This window comes from Athene noctua, chromosome 21, assembly GCF_965140245.1.
Source record: "Athene noctua chromosome 21, bAthNoc1.hap1.1, whole genome shotgun sequence".
NCBI classification, from domain to species: Eukaryota; Metazoa; Chordata; class Aves; order Strigiformes; family Strigidae; genus Athene; species Athene noctua.
This window is the reverse complement of record NC_134057.1, coordinates 5,408,746-5,435,778: the sequence shown is the minus strand read 5'-3', so window position 1 is coordinate 5,435,778 and position 27,033 is coordinate 5,408,746. Positions and strand designations below refer to the sequence as shown.

Sequence of the window (27,033 nt, the reverse complement as noted above, 5' to 3'; positions counted from 1 at the left end):
GTGCTGAATTGTGGGGCTGGTGCTTCCTGCTCCAGAGAGAAGCTGTTTGAAGTTTAAAGCATCAGTTTGATGAAAAAGTGTTTAATTCCTCCAAGTCCTTAAGTCCTTGGAAGTTGCTAATTTTCTTGGGGGTGCACTGAAGGAGAGACTTGCAACAATTATTGTGGGACAAGTTTCCAGTGACACCGTGTACCTCTTCTTGCCTTGTAGGAAGCAAACTTGAAGGAGGGCAGGCTCTTGGGTACATAGGGGAGTAACCCAGCCCGTAGGGTGGCTGCTGTGGTACCTGGAATTGCGTGGTTTATAGGTGGCATATTTGCACCAGGCTTTAATGGAAAGCTGTTTCTATCTGTGAATGAATGAATATTTAGAGCATTTTATTTCAAGCTTCATGGAGCTTCCCAGTACGGTTCTCTAAGAAATTTTCCTTCTAACCCCTTTCTCAAACCCCGGGCAGGGATGCCCATGGTCGGCTGTGCCTCAGTCCTGCATTGTATAGCTCCCCCACTCAGAAGCCCCCTTTACTGCTCTCTCTTTGTAGGAGCAAAGAAGGTTTGAACAAAGCCAAAGAAATTTTAACCCGCCTGGGGGTGGAGCCATCCCACGAGGACTGCATCGCCGTCCAGCACGTCTGCACCATCGTGTCCTTCCGCTCGGCCAACCTGGTGGCCTCTACACTGGGTGCCATCCTCAACCAGCTGCGGGATAACAAAGGGGTCGGCCGCCTCCGGACCACCGTGGGGGTCGATGGCTCCCTCTACAAGATGCATCCGCAGTGAGTCCCTCTGCTCCTGCCCTTAACACTCAACTCAAAGGGTTGCACGCCCAGACGTCACCCAGGCGTGTGGTTTGGGGCTGTGGGTGATGAGGAACCTGAAACGTGGGCGTGGGGGTTTGCTCTGAGATGGGGGGGCTTAGTGAAAGGGAGATGTCTTTAAGTGAAGAAGTAAGGTGAGATTTTAGAAAAACAACAAAACCACCAAGAAAATAAACAAAACCCTGAGTAAATGGATACTGCAATATCAGCGAAGACTGTGGTGGTTTGACCTTAAGGATCTCAATAGACTTCTTGGAAGGAGAGTTGCTTTGTACAAAATAATTACTTTGTGTCTGTGGATTGGGCTTTGAGGAGACCTGTATTAATGCACCTTGACCTTCATTTTCAATTCAAACTCATTTTTTTTGAAAATGACTGTGCTGAACCCTGTTGTTTTCAGTCTTTTCTGAGGACATAGCTGGAAACGAGGGGAAAAAATTAGTGCTTATGTTTCCATGGCCTTTTAAAAACTGGCTTTATCTTGTTTTTCCCCATCTTGAAAGTTACATATTTAATCAAACAGATTTATGTAGAAATCAGAGGGGAATTTGAGCTCCTGCTGTGGGTGCATCTGGTCCTGGTAACGGGGTTTGGTGTGAATCTTAGTGTCAGAAACAACCCCAGTGCCCAAGCCCTGATGCTGTGGATGTCTGGGGGTGGCTGCTGGCCTGTGTGCACTGGGAGAGCAGCGCCTGCGTAAGGGTTTCCAAGTTCAGGATAAAGAAATGGAAGAAATAGGCAGTGTGCAGGTGTGGTTTATGCACGCATGGTAAAAGGCTTTTGTTTAGTAAATAATAACTGGTGATAACAAGTCAGCTTCCAGTCTGGGCCGTAGGATTTAGCTGTGGGTACTGAAGGGGAGCCGAAGCACAGCGTACAGGATGTGCCTTGGCACTGGACCTGGGAGGCCTGAGTATCATTTATGAGGAAACTTTTGAGAGGAGAAATGTGTTTTAACGTTTCGTTTCAGTTTCTCATTATTTTGCTGGAAAAAAGAAAAAGTTCCTTAGTTAAAGAAAACTGGAAAATTTTGGCAAACAAAAAAATTTCCAAGAATGCTATTTTGAGTAGGTTTTCTTTGTGAGCAGGTCTAGGGTGTGTTAAGATAATTTTTTGTTTCTGAACTGTTTCTGCACACCATCTAAACCAGTGAGTTGAGGACAGCTTGATGACCCCAGGAGAGGGGATCAGAGCCGCACTGGAGCCAGAGGGTTTCTCCCATCTAGAGTCAGGTTGAGGAGATGAGACTCTGATGCCCCCTGCCACTTTTTGCTAGCTTTCCTTAGAAATTCAGGAGGAAAGAGGCCATAGGGAAGAACAGCAGTTTAACTACTTGGAAGGCTGTGGCTGGCGTGGGTGTGATGAGACTCCTCGCTCTCCCTGTGGTCGGTCTGTGTTGGCAGTGCAGATTTTGGGGTCCGTGGGGGAGGCAATGCAGATGGTGGGCTTGCAGCCTCCTCTCCCCGCCAGGTACGCCCGGCGCTTGCACAAAACCACCCGGCGCTTGGTTCCCGACTCAGAAGTGCGGTTCCTGCTGTCGGAGAGCGGCAGCGGGAAGGGAGCAGCGATGGTGACGGCGGTGGCGTATCGGCTCTCGGAACAGCACCGGCTCATCGACGAGACGCTGGCTGAGTTCAAGCTCACCCACGAGCAGCTGCTGCAGGTGAAGAAGAGGATGAGGGCAGAGATGGAAGCAGGACTGAAGAAGAAGACTCATGAAACTGCCAAAGTGAAAATGCTGCCTACCTTCGTTCGCAGCACGCCGGATGGAACAGGTAGAGGCTTCACTGGAGTGAGGGCACCTGCTCGGCTGTGGGGTGCTCGAAAGGGGCTCCCAGCGATGGGGTTTGGTGGAGGGTGAGCAGATCTGGTGCAAGATAAGCCTCCTGAGTTGTGCGAAGGAGGAGATCTCAGCCTGTGCTGCCCTTGTGCTGGTTGCTGGCAGCCTGGCCCTATGTCCTTGCCCTAGGGTGCAAGCAAGCCACAGCCTGGCAGGAGAAAACCACAGCTGAACCCATAACCCAAACCCATCAGAGACCTGTTCACACAATCTGGGTGGTTTTTTACATTTCAGGGTGGCTGGCCAAATTTCGGCTTTCTCTCAGGGAACAGTTGTGTGGATCCTCTTTCTCTTGTTGGTTTAGAACAAAACAAAACCAAAAACTATAAAAAAAAGCACACTGGAATGATCAGAGCAGCATCTAAAAGCCTCCTTTGATGAAGATCTTCCCAACTGAGTTTCTAAGAGGTTTTATATCGAAGTGCTCCCTGGGGAAAGCACTTTTTTGGATTTTGCTTATAGTTCCTTAATACACATGTATTCTTTTACAGAGAATGGAGATTTTCTGGCACTTGACCTTGGAGGGACAAACTTTAGAGTTTTGCTGGTGAAAATCCGCAGCGGTAAAAGGAGAACAGTTGAGATGCACAACAAGATCTATGCCATTCCTATAGAGGTGATGCAGGGAACAGGAGAAGAGGTATTTGTGTTTCTCTTGCAGTACTGCTGCTTTTTAAATACTTTCCTAAGAGCATGTAACAAGTACACTTAAACTGTGTGACTTTTCTCTTTCAAGCTGTTCGATCACATTGTTACCTGCATTTCTGACTTCCTGGATTATATGGGGATAAAAGGAGCACGTCTTCCTCTTGGCTTCACGTTTTCCTTCCCTTGCAAGCAGACCAGTCTGGATGCTGTAAGTTCTTTAGTATCTTTTGAATCTGCTTTTGTGCTTATGAAATGTCAAGTGTACAGAATAACATTTGAGTCTTAGTGAAAATAAGATTAATATTAATATATAAGGAAGTAGGAAATAGGCAGTGATGTTAGGAGCAGCATTTAATGTCCAGCTCTGAAATGTCATCTTGCTGATGGTAGAGGCATGGTCAAGACTTTGAAGAGTGACTGAGAGAGAAGACAGGTTGTTCAGCAAAATGTAGCACCTGTGGTGGTGAATACTGGAAAACCTCCTCCTTGAGCTGAGGGGTGCCTATGAGACTGTGTACTGACTGGCATAAATATTCATGGCCATTTGCTGGGACCGTGGGGTTGGAGCTGCAGTGTGTGATAGATAATCTGTGGTTGCCTGCGTGAAGTGTTGTGGTTTTGCACTTTTAAAGGCTGGTGAGGTGGGCAAATGCAGGGAGGTTATCAGATACAAATGCTCGGTGGTTGTCCCTTAGAGGACTGTAAGATTTCTGGGACAATCTATAGTGCACTGGGAAACTTGATAACCTATTTTCTTTCTTTTTAGGGTATCCTTCTCAACTGGACAAAAGGCTTCAAAGCTACAGACTGCGAGGGAGAAGATGTGGTATATTTGCTTAGAGAAGGAATTAAAAGAAGAGAGGTGATTTTTCTTTTGGTTTTGTTTTCTTTTTCTCCTCCTACTTCTCCCTCTCCTCCAGACTTGACAAATCTCGTGGGTCAGGCTGGCTCCCTCTTGCAGGGTTTGTGTGCCTTGAGACACGGGCTGCGCCTCCTGTCCTGCACAGAAGGTGTTTGGAGGGTGCACAGTGGAAATGGAAGAGTTCAGCCACCAAACTGAAGTTGCTACTCCAAATGAGCTACACTGGGGATTTTGTTTCATTGCTTGTTGTTTTTTTTCCCCAGAGACTTCTCACTTTCTAAATTTGGCAGAACTTTCAAAGCTTCTTTCAAACCCTGTGGCAGTTTTCACTGCATTAGAGCTTGGAGAAAGCAGGAGTTTTCAATACAGTGATTGTAGGAATGAACCTCAGTGCACCCTAAATGACAGTTTTCTCCCCTCCCAACCCTTGATCTTGAAAAAGCCTCAAGCAGCTTAGCAGAAACTTTCTAGGAAGGGAAGAAAAATAGCCTGTGGAGAGCATTCATTCTGCAGAGTTTTTATCAGCAAGTGAAAAGGAGGTCTTCAAAACCTTTGCTACTGGATTTGCTACCACACTGTTGCAGTACCGAATGGCCATAGCCCTCTACCATGTGCCTGTACACAAGATCTGTACTTAAATGTACCTAAGCCAAAGAGAATAGTCAGAAATTATCCTTTCTTCTAACAACATAGTCTATCATAAGTAGAGCATGTGAGGAGCCTTAGGTACCTGATAATAGATTAAGTTCCTATTTTTGCATGTGTAAAATCAGGCTGGTACTTTCAGTTGTTTGTTTCCAGTGTGTTTTGACAGCATCCCCTTTGGTGTGCTCTTTTCGTCTCCCCTTTGCTGTGAGGGGTTGCCCCAAACCCAGAGTTCTCACTGTTGCATTTCTCTCTGCCAAAGGAGTTTGACTTGGATGTGGTGGCTGTGGTGAATGATACGGTGGGCACAATGATGACTTGTGCTTACGAAGACCCAAACTGTGAAATCGGACTCATTGTGGGTATGTGGTAGAGCTCCTTTTTATTTGGCACTTTTTTATTAAACAGTGTGTCAACACAACTGTCTGTATTCTCATGGAGACATCCCTGTGGTTACCTGAAAATACAGCTAGGGTGTTCAGAAGTGGAGGATTCTGAGGTTAACAGCTATCCATTCAGAAGCAAGCTGCGTGAAGGAGTTAAGAGCAAAATTCAACAGCCAGCTTAGTTCTGCCCGCAGTCAGTTGAGATACACACAGGCTGTAATGCTGAACAAATCCTGCCTGTTTTGTCTGGGAAGGGCACTCTGCTGCTTGCGCAGTGAGCAAACGTGGGCTCAGGTAGCCTCACCAGCTCCCAGAGTACCTGTTCATTTAGCCTGTAAGTGTTGCCCTGTCAGGGTGTTCAGGTAGCCCACAGCTTCCCTCGAGCATGTGGTCTCTCAGAATAGACTTGTAAAGCACAGCCACAATTCCCGAATGGCATGTGATGGAAAGCTCTGATAGACAAAGCGCAGCGACTGACAGCTCCCTTCCCAGCAGTGAGACAGCTGAAATCATTCCACAGGCGACTGCTGATGCCTTTGCAAGTGCCACGCTTGGCGTGCCTGAGGCACGGGGTGGTGTGAATTCCCAAAGCTGTTCAGAGAAATGAGTTTTCAGTGGGAGAGAAGGGGACGAGGCACTTGCAAGCTTTAGGAGCGCTTTCACTTGTGAGGGGGGGTTGTAGGAAAATAAAACGCCACCAGTTTCTCCTCCAGACAGTTGGAAAATGTCCAGGATGACTCAGCAGAGTGCAGTGTGGGTAGGAAGCTGTGTCTGTGCAGCTCCGTCGCTGGCGTGCTTTCAGGGACAGAGTTCCCTGCAGGGAGGACAGCGTGTCCTTGGGGTGCTGAGAGCATCTTCTGAGGACCGTCTGCTGCAGCCCTGCCCGATAGGCTGTCCAGCCAGCGCCTCTGCGTGCAGAGCAGCTCCTCGGAGGTGGCCTGGGTACATCTGGGCTAATGAGAGCTCCCTCTGCACTGCCTGACTGGCCTTGGCCGGGCTGACAGCGCTCGCTGAGGTGTCTGCGTGAGCCAGCAGCTGCCCTGCTCTCCCCAGTGCAGGGAGGTGGGTGAACTTTCCCGCTGTTGCTTGGCAGGGAAAAATAATCTTGCAAGGGTGAGTTCACTTCTCCTGCCCAGCAGAGTTGATGCTTTGAGTTTCCACTGCTGAATACTTGGAAACTGCCACTGATGAGACCGGGTCTCTGCTTTTCATCTGCTGGCATCTACGAGCCTGTCAAACAGCCTGTATTTAATAGGTGTCCACATATTCAGGCAGCCCTTACGTTGCTCGTTCTGGATGATGAGACTTGGTGTTGGGAGGTTGGCCAGTGCTGATGGTCTGGTTTGATCCTGCAAACCTGGGTCTCGGTCTGCAAGCCCAGACTTTCCTCCCCAAACCTGGGGCTCAGCTCTCCTGCATCAGGGCGTTACTGTGGGAGGATCTATTTGTGCTCAGACTTTACTGATACAGTGCCATAAAAGAATTGTAGAGAAAAGCAGACTTGCTGATAGAATTGCTGTAGAATCTGTGATGCAGGGTTAAATGAGAGTTTGGTAGGCACCTACAGGAAAACTTTTGCCCCAGGTAGCAGCAAAAGCTGCCTCTGCTAATAAAGCTTTGCTCCCTAAGGCTTCTGTGTACATGGAGCATTTTGTAATTGCCTCACTCCTTAGGATCCCCTTTAAGCGGAATCAGATGTGGCATTGTTTCAACATGGAAGTAACCGTCCTGCTGGAGAAATTACTTAAGCAATATGAATCAGAAAAAAAACAAGCAGGAGCTAAAAAATACCCTGCAATTAGCTGGTAAAACCCCATGGATTTTCATTGCTTGGTGCCTCAGAACTTGCTGAGGTTTTCAGTTCAGCAGATTTTGCCCATAATTTGGTGGGTCCATGGGCTTTGTGGAAGGTGGTTCCTAACTTTGGAATGCAGCTGGTTGCTTGCTGCGGTTCTGGGTTCAGAGGCACATGAGGGTTGGTGTGCCAAAAGTGCTGCACTGCTGCTCCTCCCTGTAGCGTGGGACCCTGCTGGCCTGCGTGAGCCTCTTCTCTGAGCCACCCTGAGCAGAGCACCACGGCACTAATGTTCTCCTTCAGTTTAGCATTATTCAAGAGCGGGGGTTTTTTTGCAACGTTTCAAATGATGATTTGACTTCATCACTTGGAAAAAGCCCATTCAGGATCCCCCACGAAGGTTTTTTCAGGGATGTCGTGCATGTTCTAGTGTTGTTTTGTTCCAAACAAAGAGTAATTTCGGTATTTTCTTCTTTCAGGAACTGGCAGCAATGCCTGTTACATGGAAGAGATGAGAAACATAGAGATGGTGGATGGTGAGCAAGGACGGATGTGTGTGAACACGGAGTGGGGAGCGTTCGGAGATAATGGATGCCTGGATGATATCAGGACAATATATGACAAAGCTGTTGATGACTATTCACTAAATGCTGGAAAGCAAAGGTACTGGGGCATGTGGTGTGCTAAGTATAAGCCAGGTTGCCTTAAATGCTTTTAAGAGAGAATTGGATTTCTCCCAGTTGGAGAAGGGAGAGGTTAAGAGTGGAAAATGACTGCAGCCCTGCTATCCTGTGGGATCTCACTCCTCTGTGCTTTTTCCAGTTGCTGCTTTTTTGCCACGTATTTGCTGCTGTGGGACTGCTGTGGGTTTTTGGTGAGAACTTCAAGAGTCCTGAAATTACTAAGAGACCCTTTCTCATCCTGTGTTGTACTGAGGGGGTTAAGATGACTTGTCAGTCTTTTGCTCTTGGTCCCAGTTTAATCTCTTTTAGCTCTTTGTAGAGGGCTCTGCTGCTAGAAATGCTCAGCCTAGACCAGCCTGCATGGCTGGAGCTTGGAGCTGCTCACTGTAAAGCAGTCAGGAACTTTCTAGCAGCTGCAGCCAGCTCTTATTTCAGGAAACTTTCTGGATTGAATATGTCACATTAGAGGACCTGCCTTTCTTGGGCCTGGCAGTTGGTCCCCTTTTGGCAGTCCAGCTCTTGTTTGGGCAAGTGCTTCCCTGTCCCATTCAAGACAGGCCTGACAAGGAGATGTACCCAGCACTGATAAAACTGGGCTAGACTGCTGCATGCCCCGACTATAGTTTTTCATAATTTCTCTGCAGCAGTGCTTTGATGCTGGGAGCTTTTAAAAAGATTTTGTGACTAGAGTAAATTTGCCTGAAAACCTGGGGGATGCAGACAAGTTGGCAGGTCCCCTGAGAGGCTCTTTAGAAGTTAGGGCTGAAACAGACCCAGCGAGGCAGATGCTGAGCAAGCCTGATGCAGCGGCAGAGCTGGCATGCAGTAAGTAGCCAAAGGCAGTAGCGGAGACTGCCAGGGGGAATAATTTATTCCAGAGAGAGTTAGGCGCTCAAGCGGGAGGACACTTGCTGGGTACAAGCCTGAGAGAGCTCACAGTATTAAATGGACTATGTGGCCTGCTTCCAGGGAGATGGTGCGCTGGGCTCTGCTCAATCCAGGGCAGAACCCCTGCTTTAGAGCTTCAGGAGGTGAAATAAAGGATGCGTCTCCGAATGCACTTTTCAAGAAATGGAAGTGTGTTCAGTTCTCACTGGTAAGGGCACAGCTCATGGACCCCAAAATGCTCCATTCAAACCAGAATTATGCTGGAGGGGAAGAAGTGCAAAGCGGACTGGGCTGCCCTGTGCCGGTGCTGAGCATTGCTCGTGGACCGCTCCTTGTCGTGTGCTGGGAAGAGGTCTGCAGGTGGAAAATACTCCCCCTCTCTAGCCTGGGGGCAGGCCTGCAAGTGGGAAACTTGGGTCCTGTGTGCAAAGTGGGGGGCAAGAGGGGTTCAAGACAGCTTGGTTCCTCCCTGTGGTTTTTGGACAACTGGTTCCTTACTGGAAGCCAGGTGCTGGAGTTAACTAAAAGCATAAACCAACCCTGGACCACCCCCCCCCAATTCCTGTCCCCAGCTTGCTAGTTTACAGGTCAGTGATCTGTGAACATGCTGGATGTACCTTTTCACATCTTTTATCTTTCATAGGGTTTTGCAGCACAGGGCTCCCTTAAAATGCTGCACTCGCAGTGGCTGTACCTTGTGGTTTTCCTGTCATTTTGCTGCATGGAGCCGCTGAGCTTTTTCTGTTGAAGGTCTTAGCCGTGCTTCAAGAGGGCTCCCAAATATTGGGTAGTGGAGACAAGTTTTCCCCGGTGTCCACTCAGGGCTATCATGGGGGCATGCACAGCAAATTTGTCTTTCATCTTGGCGCCGTTCTGCTCTCCGGTGACAAGTTTTAATTTCTTCCATCTGGGAGAAGTACCAGCCATCATTAACAACAGTGTGGCTGGGGGAACACGGTAGTGAGGAACAGGTGAAGTGTTTGTAGATGGGCTCACAAGGCTTCCCACTGAGTCTTCATGCATTTCCTTGCCCAATTTTTCTAGCAAATGGCCATTCTGTGTAAATCAGGTTGTGTATTTCACATCCCCAGTGCGTGCAGCAGGACACTTGGCTGGTAACGCGGCTGTGGTGCTGCCTTTGCAAACGTGAGCAGCATCCCTCTGAGCTGTGACACTGTCTTCCATTGCAGGTACGAGAAAATGATCAGTGGGATGTACCTGGGGGAAATAGTCCGTAATATTTTGATCGACTTCACCAAACGGGGCTTCCTCTTCAGAGGTCAGATTTCAGAGACGCTGAAGACCAGACATATTTTTGAAACCAAGTTCCTTTCTCAGATTGAGAGGTAAGAGCACTGCACGGGAGGCTGTTTAGGGTGAAACAGTGTGGTAACGCTCATCTGATGACACTGCTGGAAGGAAGGGACAACTGGAGAGCATTGCTTGGTTCTCCAGAGATAATTTTGGTTTCAGTAAGAGCCTGTGCATGTGCAGAAGGACTCTTTACAACATCATCTGAAATTCTAGCAATGCTTACTGCTAAATCATGGGAAGGGCTGTCAAGGATTCCCTTCCTGTATAATTTTGTTTGCTTGCTTGGAAATCAAGCCATTTTCCTGTGCCACTTCTGTATGTGTCTAGCTATAATTGTTGAACTGAATGGACATTAGCTGAATGAGCACCTCTTCACTGGATATTTTTGTGTCTTTATTGCTCAGACTCTGTATTTTAAAGTAGTCTCAAAGCTTGTTGAGTCTTTATGGGGGGAAACCCCAAGCTGGTCATCAAAATATTTTCTGGAAATGCCCTTTGGTAAGAAAAGAGAAGGGGAGGCAACGCAGAGCTGGACTTGGAGCCTCCCTTGCTGCCTGTGCCTCTCTCCTGCACTGCAGCATGGTGCTGGGGTGAAGGAATTTGCATTCCTCGAGGTCTCTTGTGCTGGCAGGAAGGGCTGCTGCCTGGTGCAGGTGCGTGGAGGCAGCCATCAGTGCAGTGGGGTTTGTGGCAGTGGCTTGACTGAGGAAAACCTTTAACACTGTGCTCTTCTGCTTGTGCAGTGACAGGTTAGCCTTGCTGCAGGTGCGAGCCATCCTCCAGCAGCTGGGGCTCAACAGCACCTGCGATGACAGTATCATCGTCAAGACGGTGTGCGGAGCGGTGTCGAGGCGAGCAGCTCAGTTGTGCGGCGCTGGAATGGCTGCGGTTGTAGATAAAATTAGGGAGAACAGAGGATTAGAGCACCTGGAGATAACGGTTGGTGTGGATGGGACTCTGTACAAACTACATCCACAGTGAGTATTCACCTTTTCAGCATCTGTTTGCCTGCAGTCTGTAGCGTGTTGCTTGTACGTCCTTTCTCTTGACTCACCAAACTAGTCTCTCTTACTTGCCAGGATACGAGCCAGGGAAAAGAAATCTTAATCAGAGGTGGTGAGGGCTTTCTAAAGGGCAATGAGAGGATCATGAAGGACTTGTGAAGGATTCTTGGGGCGGTGACAAACTGAGGGGGACGCAGCTTGCTGAACAAGTTGGAAACGGCACAGCAAGGGAAGGATCTCTTGGCTATGCAAAGGCGATGACAGAGCAGTGCTGAAGTGCCTGGTGCCTCTTTGGAGGAGGATGTTTCTGTTCAGTGTGCGCAGGAGATGGGCTGCTGCGAAGCAATGGCAGGAGAGGGCAGAAATCTAAAAGAATTGACGCCAGGAGGAGGAGAGGACTAGTGCCCATCTCTGGTGTGCCTGGAGGGAGATGGATGGGGAGGAAACAACTATGTCATCTCTCCTCTCCCCTTTGCTGTGGTACTAGCAATCCAGGTTAACCACACGTAGACAGAGAGGCAGGGGCGGGATGCAAATGCTTTTTTCCTTTAACTCCCACTGCTCCAAGTCTTCAAACCCACCCTAGTTTCCAGCATTTTAGTTCTTTTCCCCAGTGAAAGGGGGAGCACCACAAAGGCCCGTGGCAGTGCTACGCTCTGCAGGTGCTGCGGGACCTCCCTCACCCACTGCCCTTGTTTCCTTTCACAGCTTTTCAAGGATCATGCACCAAACGGTCAAAGAGCTGGCACCCAACTGCGACGTGACCTTCCTGCTGTCGGAGGACGGCAGCGGGAAAGGGGCAGCGCTCATCACAGCGGTGGGATGCAGGCTTCGCGATGCCGAGCAGAACTGAACTCCACCTCCTCACCCCGATTCTGTCTTGTGAGCACTTTCTCATAAAGCAGCGACTGCATAGTCAGAACTGGTAAAAACCCAGAACTCACTGCTTTATCGGGGAAAAAAAAAAAATCAACTAATGACATAAAAAATAGGATACAAGATAGAATGTGTGCTGTTAATAATATCTCCTGTTTCTGGACCCCAATCTGCATGTTTCTTATTCACCTTGTTGGTACCTTCCCCATCTGTAGGTCATGGAAAAATCAGTCTATAATTTCTGCAGCTGTCAAAAATCGGTTGTTGTCTGAGACAAAATTGCCCCCAAGTGATGTGCGTTGAGAGCTACCGTTGCATCGTACCAAATGTGTTCTTTGCAGCATCCCTGTTAAGCGCACTGCCAGCACGCTGACCACCAGACTGGGTGTTGATGCTTTTAGTGAAGGGGAAGCAACAGTTCCCTCCTGCATATCTACCTGCTGTTGTTTCGTCTAAAGCGATTGTGAAAACATTATGGTGTGTCAGCACTGTGCACGCACGTAACTCTATAGTGGGACTTGACAATACGACTTGCTTTCTTGATGCCTGTTTTGTCATGGTAAAAGTAAACGCCCTTGTCCCACAAATCTGGTTCCACTGGTATTTCCCATTGCTTCTGTGAATAGTGTTGTGTTACTGGGTGAAATCTGTCACGTTTTGGCAAGAAATCCCTAAAGAGTAAAACAAAGTGGTTGGTGATTGGGGTAATCCAAATCTCCAGACCTGGGAAATCAGTAGATTTATGGTCCCTCCACGGGCTGTGCTGTATTCTTCTGTTTAAGAGTTCTTATAAAAAATATTTTCTATCTCTTCTTGTTAGTCTAGATCAGGGCACTGCAGCTGCCCTTCTACTGAATCTGCAGCTAGACAGTGTCACTCGGATGTCTATACTTCCGTCTCTCGCCTTAAATGGGTATTTGCTTCCACACAAAGCTTTAATCTTTAATACTGCTAAGCAGCCACTTGAAACACAAACACTCAGCTACAGTTAGTGATCAGAAAGGAATATGAGGGTTTGATTTTCATCTTGCCTTTGAGGACCCGGGTGCATAAACTAAACAAACCACAAAGCCAAAATCAGACCCAGCTTATTCCAAGGACTAAAGCAACAAATAAGATCATATACACTTGGTGTATCCTGTCCTCTGTCGAGTCGATGCCATTATTATATTTGCATACCAGTTGCATTACTTAAATTGAGAAGCAGTTACGAAGGCAAATGTTGAATAACGTTTGCATGTCATGCCACTTTCTGCAAAGAGGGAGACCACACAGTAGTCCTTGATTCCCACTCTTCCACCAAAAATGAATTTGAGATGTCTGCATGGTTTTCCCTGCTGCCTTTTCCTGCAGAAAGTAGATGGAAATTTGCAGGCTACTCCTCTTTGTCCTCATTCCACTCCTCTTAAGATTTGGATTGCCCTACCTATCGATAACATTTCAATATGCATTATGGTGCACTGTGAGTGAGTGTTGTAAAGTAACATGTGAGTCACAAACAGTCATTGCAGCTTTAAGTGTGTGTCTACCTGAAAAATTGCATGCCTAACTGGTTTTGCAAAGGTAGAGAGTCTTTTTACTTTGCACACTAGTAGCTCCGATACTAGTGTTACGTGATACTTGTGAAAATATTAAACTTTTTTGATGTGCGTTAACTGGTGTTTAGTGGTTCTTTCTGGAAGAGGTGCTGTTGGCTGGTGGCTTAGTGCTTTGGGAAGAGCTATTGTGTAGGGAGAGCTGCAACCTAATCCCAGTGGTGCCTGTGTTTTGTGTGTGTGTTTTTATTCCCGGGCATTCGGGGTCAGATTCAAACAGGGTGGATTTCACCCAGGTCCCCATGCCTCGTGTTTCCTAATGTAGTTCAGCAGAGGCACAGAGCTGACAACGCCCAAATCTTAGGGGGCATGTAGCTTGTCCGGGTGCATCTCATGCCCTGTCTCATGCAGGGGGATCTGTAGTGCAGGAAAACCTCAGCCCACTGCCCCAAAGCCAGTGTGATTATATTAGGCTTTGCCAGATACACAGCGATGGATACGTTACAGCCGCTGTGTCCCCGCTGAAGTCTGGTGCGTGTCAGAGTCCGTAAGCTCCCTGTGTGCATAGGGTTAACGTTTGCAGAATCGCAGTGTCAGGTGCTCATACAACTCTGGTTTGCACATCCTGTGTTGGAGTTGTGTATGAAAGCCCCTTTTGCATACACTAAAGTTGTGCTTCTCCAATAACCCATTTTACGTTACAGCTTGAATAGTCTCTGACACCCTTGATGTGCAGCTATGACCCCAAATAGGAGACAGAAGAAGGTGAGAAACTTTTCGGGCACAGGGGACACATTGCATTTTAATTGCTTGAAGATTTGCAAGTCTTATGCCTGCCGTTGGCAGTGCTGTAGGGGTGGTGTGAGCCGTGCCTGGGGACCTGGGGTTGGAGCTCTTCAGCATTTGAGGGCTAGGCTCAGTGCAGGATAGAGGATGAACAAGAAGTGGAAGTTAAACTTGGTCTCAGGGTGACTGTGAATTTTGGAGATGCTGGCATAGGTCGTTTTGTTTATTGGATCCAGCTCATAACAAATAGGGAGTGAGTTTGTGTTTCTAACAGCGCAACTTTTCCTACTGTGGACCATAGGTGATGTACTCGATAAGACACAGCAGTTTTTTTCCAAAGGGAGACCTGGTGGGATTTCCATTTCCAGATTAATTCTTACCCCTAGGAAACTGTTCCAAGTGAATCACAAGCTATAACTGTCTGAAGAAATGTCTCCAATGTTATCCAAGCAATGACTGAGATGTCTTACTTAAAGCTTTTAGGCTTGGTGAATAAAATCATAGTCCTCTTAATTGTTAAGCTGTAATTACTGCAAAATGAACACAAAAATCTTATATTTCCTGGGGAAAAGACCATTTGCATACCACTGTTGTAATGTCATCCGCTCCTTACTCCTCTGGGGGTTCTCTCAGAAGCCTTTTGAATGGGTTTTAAAACAAGCAGACTTTGTTTTGTTTTGTTTTCTTAAGAAAATAGCAGAAGGCAAAATAAAGTGTTTCTGAACTTCTGAACCCCGGTCTGTGCTTTTTGTTCGTTCCTTTGCCATAAAAATGAGATTATTCAAATGTTTTTCTTTACTGACTGCAGGGGCTCTGTTGCTGCTCAGAGTAACTGTGCAGAGGAGGAATTTATTGCTGACCTGGAGGTGTTTTACTGCTGCATGATATTTAATCATGTCTATATTTATATGAAGAATTGCATGCATTTACTATGGAGCACGGTGCTCCTGTAACCTCATATATCACAGGAAATAATGCAGTCTGCCTTGGCATGCCTTTTCTTCTAGTACCTAACAAGGGCTCAGAGCGTCTCTGCTTTCTAAACTGTTGCTGTTTCTGGTGGAGAAGCTTCTCAGGATCTGCAATGTGAGTCCTCCAGGGCATGGAGAGTTTTGCTTGCAACCTGAAGAAACCATCCTCTGCTTTCTGCACTCAAATAAGAGAGAGGCATGTCTTGAATTGTCAGAAACGTGCCTTGAACTGCCAGAAAACATCAGTGCCTGTCAGGGACTGCACAGGGGAGGCACTGCCAGCACGTGTGTGACACTTGGGCATCTGAAATGGGCTCTGGCTGGCCGCTAAGGTGTGAGGGGAAGATGGGCTGCTCGAGCTAGGCCTGTTTGGTCTAAAAAGACCTGCATTAGAAAGCCACAGGATTTAAAGGTCTTACAATCACTTGTCTGGGCGTGGGAGAGGTACAGCTTGTGGACGTGAAATAGTGAACTCCGTGTGTAGGTGTCCTTCAGTTCCTTGGAGCGAGAGTCTTGCAACCTCTAACCTGATCCCAGAGGTGTGTGCCTTGCAGAACATCCCTCCCAAATCGTTTTGAATCTCTTCAGAAGAAAGACTTGGTGGTGGCTGTCTGTAAAGGCTTCTTACTGCTCTCCCTCTGCCCTGCGTGCACCCCAGCAGTGCAGGCTCGGGGAGAGCAGGCTGGCCAGTTAAGAGGGCCAGATAGATAATATCTAGACTAGAAACTACCTGCCGTAATGATTTAGAATAATGAATGTTTTAAGAAGGGCATACAGCACTGTGCTCTGTTGTCCCGTTAGCGAGACAAGTTTGTTGGGCCTCTGTTTAACATAATCCTTTTCCACAGCAGCCAAGGAGGTGAAGAAGATTAAGTGGAGAAGGAAGATACATCTGTTGCTTCCCGTATTGAAACAGACTTAGGAAAATCATATCCCTGAGTACTCTTTCAGTTCAAGCCACAAATCTTCAGTCTGAATTTACTGCAGAATCTAAGCCTTGCAACTCTTCCTACTTTTGCTTTCACAGAGCAAAGGAGAATATTTCAAATAACTGGATCTTGTCGACATTGTAGGAGCATTTTTTATGTTAAGGTATGGCTCTGTGGTATCGTATACAAACCTGTCATGAAAGGTGAAGGTGATGTGAGGTGCTACTTACCACACTAGTATTAAATGCTGTATTACTTTTATATAATGTTTATATTTCAGCTTCTCCTGTTTTGCATGCCTGCCCATGCAAAACCTCAGGCTTTGAAGATGATGTATTTCAGCCTTTATTTTCACATCTGAGAAGAACAGTGATGATAAATATAGGGTAAGTCTGTAAAGGGAAGATGAAGGGACCAGCTGGGAAAAGGCAGCGATGGGTCAGACTGTGGTTAGGTCTAAGAGGAGGTAAAGGATATGGATTCAGATTAGACCCATGAGCTCTGACCAAGCCAGTGAGCATCCCACACCTTGCTACTGACTCTTCAGAGAGCCTCGCTTCTGAATTAAGCACCACAATTAACTGTGTGAAGTTGGAGGAATCACTTGGGCACAGTTTAATAGGAAAATGACATCGTATTTTGGTACAAGGTTATAGAAATCCATGCAATGACAGCATCTTAAGGAACCGTTCCTCGCTTTGAACTAATGAGACATGGTGCTGGTGAAATTACAGGCATGAAAATTCCATAATTAAGGAAATTTTCAGGGCAGGCTTTTCAGTCTCGATACATTAGTATTTGCCTTTATTGTAAACAAGCTCTGCTCCACACGGTCTTGTCTGCCTTGGGTCTGCTGAGCCATGGAACTTAGCTGCCCACACAGCCCTGAGGGTCCATCCAAACTGGGCCAGATGTGCCCCAGATTTTCTGCTCCATCACCTCTTTTCCACATTTAAGTGTCTTGGTGGAACAGAAAGCAGGAGATCACTATCTGGAAGAGAATAATTGATATTCTACTGATGGGCACTGCCTCAGGTCTGCTTTGCTACTTTTCTGACCTCATGGGCAAAATTCCTCTGTTCTGTATTGCAGTTGTTGGTGTAAGGGAGGGCTGAACTTGCATCCATAGCTGGGTGAAATTTGGACCTACGTGGATATAAGCAGACTGCTTTTGATGCTGATGGCATCTGAAAAAGTCCCGTAGGAAACAGTTGCTCCAGAAAAAAAAGACCTGCCTCAGGCTTCTACAAATCTGCTGCCTTGAAATGGTGTATTAAGATGGAGCCAGAACCGGGAGGAGAAAATCAAAGCGTTTGCTGGGTGAGGGTAAATGATGTCTTCTCTTTCTCATTCAATTGAGTTTCTGTGTTGAAACTTGTTGTTCTTGACTTCCTGTGGGTTGTCTGGTAAAGAGATGGGGATGTAAGTTTAAGTTTGTCTTTCTCAGTTGCTTTTATGCACGGACACCACCGGAAGGCTAATTTGAAGCCAGAACGAAACCTGTAAATGTATGAAAAATCAAATGGTAAAACGACCTTTTTAATTGCACAGAGAAAGAGCAGGTGCATGACTTGGTTCTACCTCTGAATTACTATGGAAATGAAAAGTTTCTGTTGAAATGAAAGGAGTGAGATGAAAAGCTAAATATATAAAACCATGGAGAGAGAAGCAATAGGAGTTTATGATCAGATTTCCATGTATTTTAAATAAATATCTAAGATCAGTGAAATGGCAGGATGTTTGATGTGCTCAGTAGATGGTGCTGACCATGCTGATAACAGCATTTGTGAGAAGCAGAGATTCTGAGGAAAATACATGTGTTTACTCACTGGAAGCTTTTTAAAAAAACATGAATAATTAAAGGAGGAAACTTTCTGTTTTCTGAGAGAGGAAGAGGGGGATGTGTTTGGGTGTTTCACATTAAATGCAGATTGGCTGAATGGGCTGCAAAACTGCCTTCTTCTGGGAGCTTACGGGAGGGATGCTGTTTGAAATGCTCCCAGGGGGTGAGCCTCCGAGCATCACTCCGGAGTTAGGCGTTTTGCTGGTGGAGTCCCAGTGAAACGGCACTGGAGGTGCTGGAGGAGGTGTGCCCATACCCTTAAAGCTCGGCTCAGCACGCAGCTAGGCTGAAGAGAGATGCGGGTTAGGGAGAAGTTTGGCAGCGGGATGTGCAGGCAGGGTTTGGCATGAAGAACTGCAGGGCAGCCAGAGCAGCTCCCCACACTCAGCGTCCTGCCACACCAGCGTCCCGAGTGCAGCCCGTTCTCAGCGCAGAGCAAGAGGGACATCTCTTGGCACGATGGGGTTTGTGCTCTCCCAGCTGCTCACTCATGTCAGCGTGCCCAGGCAGGACTCTCCGTAGTCCCCCGTGGGCTGCTCCTACTTCCCAGTGTCTGCGGGGGGGGGCTCAGGGCTGTGCTGGGGTGGGTGGTGGTGGCCGAGCCAGCGCAGCATTAGGTCAGCAGATGCTTTGCAGGGATTACAGATTCCTTCCTCTTTCCTTGGAAATAAGGTAGTCTGCGTGTGGGAATGGGTGCAAATGTGGCTGCACTGATCATACGCCTGCTGCTTGCACTCTATCCAGGATAGAGGCAGAAAATTTTAAGGGTTGAGTTAAAATCTGACTCGCAGAGCGTGACTCATCTCACATTATTAACAGAGTATAAATTAACTTTCCTGCTCAGCCTATGGACTGCAGTTGAAAAATCAGAGTTGTTCTCACCTCCAGAGATTTATGCTTTCTCAGGCTGAGATTTTTGTTTTCTCTCTGCACACATGTGCATGCTACTCACCTTTGGTTAAGACAGCAGTATATGATGGGGTTGTACATTGTCGAACTCATGGCAAGGAGAAAGATTGCAAGATAAACCTGCTGAATGTACTTCTGCTGGTAGATGTCTTCCTTGAAGCTCCCCAGGATGAAGTATATGTGATAGGGCAGCCAGCAGACAGCAAAAATTATCACAACTACCACCATGGTCTTCACAAACTAGGAAGACAAAACCAGTATGTTATTCCTGGGTTCCCAGGCGATCATCTGAGCTTGCTGGGGGAATGGGCAGTGCTGCTTTTTTCTGGGGTCTGTTTTGCCCTACTGAGCACTCTGTATGGTGTGTAGACCTGGGCTGTTATGGCAAGGAAGCCAGCCCTGATGATGGAAACTGGGAACGGGGGGAGAGTTAGAGCAAATCGTTTCCCAGTGCACTGAGTGGACTTTCTGCAGAGGAACTGCTTCCAGCTACATCAGAGAGATGTGGTAGGGAAATGTGGTAACTGCTGTTATGATGAAACCTCTCCACCCTGTCCAGAGTTTTCCCTGGTCTATCCTGTGACGTGCAGATTCACTGGACACCAGGCTTTACTCTCTAAGGACTGCTGGGAACTGGCCCGCTGCCTACAGATGTGAGACTTTCTTCCCTGGAGGCTGGCTGGTGCATGTCGTTCACCATTTTTTTCATACTTGCTGGGTGATGTCCTTTATCTCCAGCCTAAAATATTTTGTCAATCTTTCATGCCCAATCCCACAAGATTTTGTATCAAATGCAAGCTCCGTTTTGGAATTGGAGCTAGCAGGGCTGGTGTGCTGAGGGTAATTATTTTTAAGTTTCACTTCTGACCTTTTTTTTGGCATTAACTTGGTGTTCATAGCGGACTCTGTTAAGGTGGTTGCCTGGAACTGCACTGCTCCACAGAGTAATTCCTATAATGCTGTATGCAACAAACATCACCATTAAAGGCAGTAAATAAATCAACACGATCACTGCAATGTGATACCTGAAAAAGAACAAGAAGCACATTTTCATAGTCAGTATGTCTCTTGAAGGGCGCTTTCAGAAATTGTCTTTTGGACATGTACGTCTGGCTCCCATTAACTTCAACCCCAAAGCATAAAGAGCAGAAATTTTGCCTACAAACATCGTTACAGGGATGTCTGTAAACAGCAAAAGCTCATCTCTCTTGTGTTGTGATGATTAGTCCTTGGACTGGGTTCACTGCTCTTTCAAGAGGGAGTAATATCATTTAACTTTTATCAGAGAGTTACAGTCCATGACCGCGTGCGCTGAACTTTGCTATCACACTGCAGTCAAGAGAGAGAGACATCTGAGACTTGTGACTGTAAAAATACAAACCTTTAAATCACAGATATGGGAAAAGAATATTCTGAAAAGTACGGCGTAACTTGACGAATGTAATAGTGCCCACAGCTTAATTTGGCAACAGTGAAAAAACCTGGATCATGGACTGCAAAATACAGCTGGCTGCTAACAGGGTGCACAGAGTCATCAGGGGAGACTCCTCAGATAGCAAGGAAGGAATATTGCCTGGTTATAGCATGCAGCGAGTGGTAGTCTTTGCGGTGTTTGTGTTGCTGACTGTTTTTATTTGTGTTTTTCTATTTATTTTTTTCTAAATATTCCTATTTTAATTGTGCATACACAATTCTATATCACCAACAGGCTGCTTGTTACTGCTTCAGCTGAAAGTGTTGGCATCTCCTTTGGCTGTATTTTAGCTCAGCCCTTTTGAGCTTTCCATGCTACCCCACAAGTTTTTGCTGATTCCCCCATGCTGGGGTTTGATTATTTTAAGCAACCACCATTTATGGGGAGGGAGCAACCTGCTCACTCAGTTACAGCAGCTGTCAAATTAATATAAACAGTGTAAAAACTAGGATTAGGCGGGAGGGCTCTGGCACACGCTGCTGGCAATGACCACAAAAGGCTGGGCACAGATGATCTTTCTCAGGGTGACAACGCGCTGGAGTTACTCGCCGCATTAGCGAGGAGGTCAGAGCGCTGTCAAAATGGGTGTTGGGGCGCTTGGTGGTGTTTGCTCCTTGGGGTGGTTGCAAATATCAAAGCAGTGACTGCGTGTAGAAAAATATTGTATTCGCGCAATGTGGCAAGTTTGTCCCTGCCTGTTTTCCACCCTTCCCAATTGTCCTCAGAGCGGTGCCTCTTCTGAAGGTCTAATACCGCGTGTGAAGCGCGGCAAAGCCCTTTTAGAGATCCCATCCTGGGAGGAAGAGGAGATGCTGAGAGCCTAAGCTTGAGCACATGGCAAAAAGAAACTTAGTCTTGTAGTTTTGCTACTTCGCTGCAAAGTTAACCTGTCATCAGAAAAAAAATCCTCTGTGTGGCTAAGGTTCTTTATTTTGATTAAACTTCTACAAATTTAGCCCCTTCATATCCAGTATTTCTCAAGGCACTGGCAGTCACAGTAGTGCATAATTTGGGTTTTTTTCCATGTGTTTCTATCATAATTGTACAGATTTTTCCTGCTGAAAATAAATTTCCTTTGTTCTGAAGTCTAGAAATCTTCAAGGCTGGTTTTACTCAACTGTGAAGGATTTGGAGGACCCCCAGTCAACAGAGGAACCTAGTTCTCCATTTCTTTGGGATTTTTTTTTGAGTTTCTTAATATTTCTTTTCCTTGGTATTTGGACTAGCACATGAATGGCCACACGTGGCTTTTCCTCCCTGGTCTGTACTGCAGGCATCTGTCCCAACAGAGGTCCCATCACTCAAGATTTCTGGGGAGCACTGCTTCCAACTTCTAGGAGAGCTACTGACACCTGCAAATCTGAGGCTGTCCAGGGAGATCGAGCTGGTGAAGGGATGTACTGTGTTTGGGAGCTGCTGCCCTTCAGCTGGGGATCCCAGAAGGAGCTTGCCCTGTTACTTGCCACATTCAGGACCAGCCTTTCCAGCCCACAGAAGTTTTGTCAGCATGCTGGGAAACTTGTTTCAATCCTTCCCAAACCGTGGATGCGGGAGAAATAAAACCTTACGCTTTTCATCCGAATGAAAATAGTCATCGGTGACTTGTATACAGGTGATTATCTGCTATCCCTCCTTCTCAGTCGACAGGAGCCTGGCACACTGTGTTCCCCAGCATGTGCCATGGGGCCAACCAAAGGGCCCTGGGAGGAAGATCACCCAACATGATGTGAGCCTGATATTACCCTTTGCTCTTCGGTTACTCTGGAGACTGGGGACCACTGACCCCGCCAGAGGCTGAATATGCTGCAACTTGGCCAAACTTATATAAAGCTCCTGGAACTTGGCATGTATTAGTGTGAAAAACAGTTTGGTAATAACTAACCATAGGAGGCATCCAGCTGTCCACCAGAGATGAAGACTGAGAAGGGAAAAATGTCCCTGGTGCATGGAGCTGGGCAAAAAGATTCACAGCGAAGAATGGATACGGGGAGCTTAGCACTTGGGTTTGGTTTGAAAAATTGTTTCCATTTCATTAATCCATTTGTTCCTTTTCCGCAGTTCTTTCATTACTACTCTGTATAAATATGTTTTCCTTGATAAATTTCTCAGACTGCTCTGTGTATCATGTGCTTTGAATAATGATTAATCACAGCAGATCCCCTAAATGCGGGGTATGGCTTGTTTCATCTGTCTGAACAATCTTGCATTAAAGCAGGAGGAAATTGCTGTGAGGGTTAGGCGCTTTTGGGAACGCAGATGTGTGCCCAGATAAGTCAGTCTATAAAACCTTAGGATGTTTGAAACATGCTCCTTTTCCCCACCCCACCCCCTTCCCAAGAGCAGCATAATTTTTAGCTAATTATGTGGCTTCTCAGCATTAAACATACCCAGTTTCTTCCTGCCTGATGGAGGGAGAAAATCCAAAATCTTTGGAACCAAGATTTATTGCTTTAGAGACTTTTTGTACTGGTTTCTCTTAAATCCACTGAGCCCTGTATCTAGGGATCCTAGATTTTATGACCAGTTTTCAAAGCAGGGAAGGATGGCACACCACCCTTCTTTACCCTGAGCTGAGATCACCCAGTAGCTTTTTGCACAGCTGGCTTAAGCTGAGCTTAGATGGGCTGCCCCACACCCGTATTCCCCTGCTGTGTGGTTTCCCCCCTGCCCTCTCTCCCAGTACTGCCTGTAGCCGACAGTTTAGAGATGAAATGAATTTCCTAGTTAATTTTTACACAGATTGGGAGTTTTCTCGTTTCTCTTACGTGAGCTGGTGCTTGGATCCGACGTCATCAGGCCAGACAACGATGCATTTCGTCGTTCCGTTGTCCGTCATGATCTCGGCGTAGAAGCACTGTGGGAAGGCGAGCCCAAATGCCACCAGCCAGATTATCCCTATGATGACTCTGGTGCTTCCAGCAGAGAGCCTGGGCTTGAAGGGATGAATTATTGCCACGTACCTGCAAGAAAAATAGGTAATGCTTTTACAGTTGCATTGTTAAACTATACAACAAATACAGCAAGTGTAAAAACTCACCAGGGCTGTATAGTGGGCTTTATTTATAGAGACATTTTGGTAGGTTCCAGGCTATAAATAATTAGAAGGAGTAAATCCTTTCTGAAGAGAACGACTGCAAGTCTTAGGGCAGAATATGTTAAATCCATGTGGACGGATGCTTCTGGTGAGTGGAAGCAGTCATCTATGCCTTCTGCATATGGTCTTCGCAACTATTCCACTTGCTTTGAATTTTTCTTTCTTTTTTTTAAAAAATTAATTTTTCAAATGCTTTATGTTTTCAATCTGAAATTTCATGCTGTGAACTGTTTGTATTAGCTTAGAGTTATGCACTGTTTAATACCGTGCCCTTTTCTCCTTCCTCTACCAAAACCCCCTCAAAGACTGTTTCCCCCTAATTATGTCAGTCTCCTCTGATGACCCATATTAACACAACAGCAGACTGGGGTCATGAGTATCCTTTACCCTGACTTTTTCTCCGCTGATTCTCAGCTGTGGAAAAGTCTTGTGCCATCCACCTCTGCCTGTAAATGCTTGAGCACTGTGCTTGCAGTGGAAGGGAAAGGCTGACCCTTCCATCCCACACCTGCTCGGAGCCCTCACGGCACATCTGACTATTAGATTACTTGCAAGCCCGGGCACTCTGGTTTTAAGTTCCCTGTGTAGAAATGCATGGTATCGTAATGAGTACCTAATCAATTATGCATTTCTTGTCATGCTTTCCGTACTCTTTGTCATGGTTGTTACAAAGGCAAAATAGAGTGGAAAATGCCAATTGCCTCCTGGTTTTCATATCGAAAATCTGACAAACTGTGCAGTCTCTTGGCCAGGCTGCCCGGCTGTGGCTGCAGGACAGACAGCACAGTAAGTAAGCCAGAGCTGCATGGCAGCAGAGCCTTATTTAGCTATAAATTTTTTATGTCACCTTGCTTTTCTTTAGCTCGTCGTAGGCAGTATCATACAATGGTCTAATCTGGCCAGGGAGGAATCAAGTGGTGAATATTCTCCACAATTTTACCTGCAGAAGTGCCCAAATGGACAATCTGTCTTGGTGAACAGCAAGTCCCGGGTGTAAGTGGTGCCAGCTGCTGTGCTGCTGCAGCAGCCTGTGCTGCAGATACTGGAGGTATTATGGGGCTGCTGGGTGGAGGATTTCCCACTCAGGCAGGGATGTACCCCTGGGACGAGGCGTGCTCCTAGACAAACTCCTGCAAGTTGGGAGATTTACTGAATCTGCTAAGATCTGCTGGCTGCTCTTGCTGTGTGGCAGGACTGCCTGTGCCCTCTCTCCGTGCCCCGCTCCTGGTGATGCCCTAGGATGCTGGGACCATGCTCCCAGCACCTTTCCTCCAGTCCTTGTCCCACGCAGACAAAACAAGCTGAATTTCAAACACCCTTGTACATTTTCCAGAGAGGGCCTAGGCAACTTTGTCAACTGGAGTATGAAACTTGAGCTGATAGTTCTACATTTCTGCCTGGAGAGCTGTGGAAAGCGTGCAGTCGAAACAGCTGCTCTGGCACACAGAGCAGCTTGAAACGGGGAAGCAGAATGATCCTAAACCCAATGGTAAGCAATATTGTCAGGGCCTTTTCCACGGCAGACAAAGATGATGTACAGAGCTGTCACTTTTTAGCCTCCTTCCTTACAATAAACTGCTTCAAAAGACATTGTTTTATCGAAGTTAAACAACAGAGCCTGAGTGGACACAAGTTCTCATAACAATAAATGGAAGCTGCGAGTTTCCAGGAGACAGTGTCAAGATCTATTTTAAGGTTAAGCAAAGAATAGCTAAATATGGTTAGCAATGAGATGCCAAGTTTTCTTTCTGATCTGTGCCATGTGACTAAAGAGATTTTGGCTGTATAGGTACTTTCACTAGAAGTCCCCAAAGAACGAGAGTAGGGAGACATGAGGACAGACTGAAATGGATTTATTTAAAAAAACCCCCAAACAACTCTTTGGCAGACCACACTTATAAAATAGCATTTACAAACAACCCTTGATTTAAAGCCAGGAAGAGCAAAAGAGTATTTGAGTCTAAAACTGAGCTGGCATTGCTTCTAAATAGGGATTTGCTTTCATGTGGACAACTGCAGGCTGATAAACACATCGCTCATCCCTGTGCCTCCTGGTGATCCTTCCAGGGACCACAGGGGCCACCGCCCAGCTCCGGGGTGGGTTTCAGCAGGCGTTACATGCACACAGGCAAAGCCACCTTTCTCCTGCTAGTTTGTTTATCTGCTTTGATTTGTCCTTTGATCACTTGCTTCCCTGGGTGTGCCGGGGTGACCTGAGCTGTGAGCAGGGGTGGGAGTTATGAGAGCAAACCCAGTGACTCACAGAGCAATGCTTTTTGGATAGATCCCGAGGGACGCTGGCTCTGCTCCCGAGGGAGCTGGAAGGGCCCTTCTTGGATATGTGCGCCCGATAAGGAATGGAGGAAACCTGAAGGAAACGGCAAAGTCAACAGGAGGGCTTGATAACGAGCTGCCGGGTATTTCTGGACACAGGTTTTGGCTGCCCGGGGGAAGACCTTCACCGTGGGGTTGCAGCAGGGACATAGGATGAAGAAGTTACACATGTTCCCAGCACTAGGGAGTGATTGGGAGAAATGGGGGGAAGACAGGAAGGTGAAGGGAAGAGGGCAGATAGCCTAAAAGGGAGTTTAAGCTCCTCTACCTCTTTTACATACCATTGCCTTTACGAGAGGACATTCCCATGGACTTTTGGCTACTTTCTAGTAAAAAGAAAAACAGTGTCATGCTACTAAACAATGAGCTGTAGACACATACAGACTCCACAAATTTAAGCTTGAGTAAAAGAGACTTGGCATATGGAAAAGAGATTATAAAAACACCAAATTACCTCAGAAGTAAAAAAAAAATAAATAAATCACTGTAATTACTTTCCTCCCTCTTGGAATAAGTCATTCTTGTGAACTATTGGAGCAGACTCTGCCATTTCTGATCTGCTTCCCTCTGTTCCTGGTGGTTTGCTGGACTCACAACTGGGATTGTGGATGCTGATACTTTCAGCATCCTGCAGTGTATTCAGATTGCTCCAGCTCTGTCCAAATGAAGGGTCCTTCTTGTGGTTTAAAAAAAAAAAAAGTTTGCAGGATGACTGGGAAACAATTTATTACCAGTAACATGGGAACAATAAAATACCATCCATTTCCACTCATTACAGATTTGGGTGTGACTCAGATCAGGGATAAAACAGAGAAGCTTTCCTTTCGTGCCATAACTAGCGTCTAACCCCATAGTCTATTTGCCTGGCACTCCTCCCACTTTGCTGATAAGGCACTTGACACGGTAGGTGGGAGCCAATTGCACAAAGTATTGCAGTAATTTTTTTATCACTTACAGTGGATGTTTCGGACCTTATCTTCTCCATTCACCTCTTACCTCTCTGCAGCCACAGCTGTCATGGAGTAAATGCTCACAAACATTGCGGTGATGGGGAACCAGTTCTGAAACCTGCAGAATTCCTCGCCAAAATACCAGACGTTGTGACTGGCGTAAATAAAATTGAAGATGGTATTGAAAGTGGACATCAGCAAATCCGAAAGAGCCAAATTAACGATAAAGTAATTGGTAGCAGTCCTCATTCTCCTGTGCGCAAGAATAATCCAGATGATGGTGATGTTGCCAACGATGGATGTGATAACGATGAAGGAATAGGTGATAGCCCACAAAGCAATTTGCCATCCCGGCTGGGTAAACTGGGTTACTGCCGTCCAATTGCCACTGTCCTCCGGGGAATCAGCCTGCGAAACGTTGCTAGCATTTAAAATGGAAAATGTGCTCAT

The 27,033-nt window shown here is 46.6% G+C and overlaps 2 protein-coding genes across 12 annotated transcripts in view; one reads left to right on the top strand and one right to left on the bottom strand.

Moving 5' to 3' along the window:
- The window catches only part of LOC141968932 (hexokinase-1), a 48,903-nt gene extending 34,092 nt beyond the window's left edge, over nucleotides 1–14,811 (top strand). For 5 of the 11 annotated variants that reach the window (XM_074924194.1, XM_074924201.1, XM_074924200.1 and 2 more), the window contains 10 exons: nucleotides 542–775; nucleotides 2,288–2,592; nucleotides 3,149–3,297; nucleotides 3,394–3,513; nucleotides 4,072–4,167; nucleotides 5,075–5,174; nucleotides 7,473–7,656; nucleotides 9,755–9,910; nucleotides 10,622–10,855; nucleotides 11,591–14,811. In XM_074924194.1, coding sequence (XP_074780295.1) covers nucleotides 542–775; nucleotides 2,288–2,592; nucleotides 3,149–3,297; nucleotides 3,394–3,513; nucleotides 4,072–4,167; nucleotides 5,075–5,174; nucleotides 7,473–7,656; nucleotides 9,755–9,910; nucleotides 10,622–10,855; nucleotides 11,591–11,735 — 1,723 coding nt within the window. In that variant the 3' untranslated portion in view covers nucleotides 11,736–14,811. The remainder of the gene's footprint in view (nucleotides 1–541; nucleotides 776–2,287; nucleotides 2,593–3,148; nucleotides 3,298–3,393; nucleotides 3,514–4,071; nucleotides 4,168–5,074; nucleotides 5,175–7,472; nucleotides 7,657–9,754; nucleotides 9,911–10,621; nucleotides 10,856–11,590) is intronic. The other 6 variants (XM_074924199.1, XM_074924197.1, XM_074924203.1 and 3 more) reach the window with 6 other exon arrangements.
- Nucleotides 14,812–17,283: 2,472 nt separating this feature from the next.
- TACR2 (tachykinin receptor 2) lies at nucleotides 17,284–27,033 on the bottom strand. The gene is made up of 5 exons (XM_074924323.1): nucleotides 26,630–27,033; nucleotides 22,971–23,165; nucleotides 19,600–19,756; nucleotides 18,775–18,971; nucleotides 17,284–17,479 (listed from the first exon to the last, which is right to left on the bottom strand). Exons 1-5 carry the CDS (start codon nucleotides 27,031–27,033, stop codon nucleotides 17,284–17,286), a joined length of 1,149 nt encoding a protein of 382 aa, XP_074780424.1.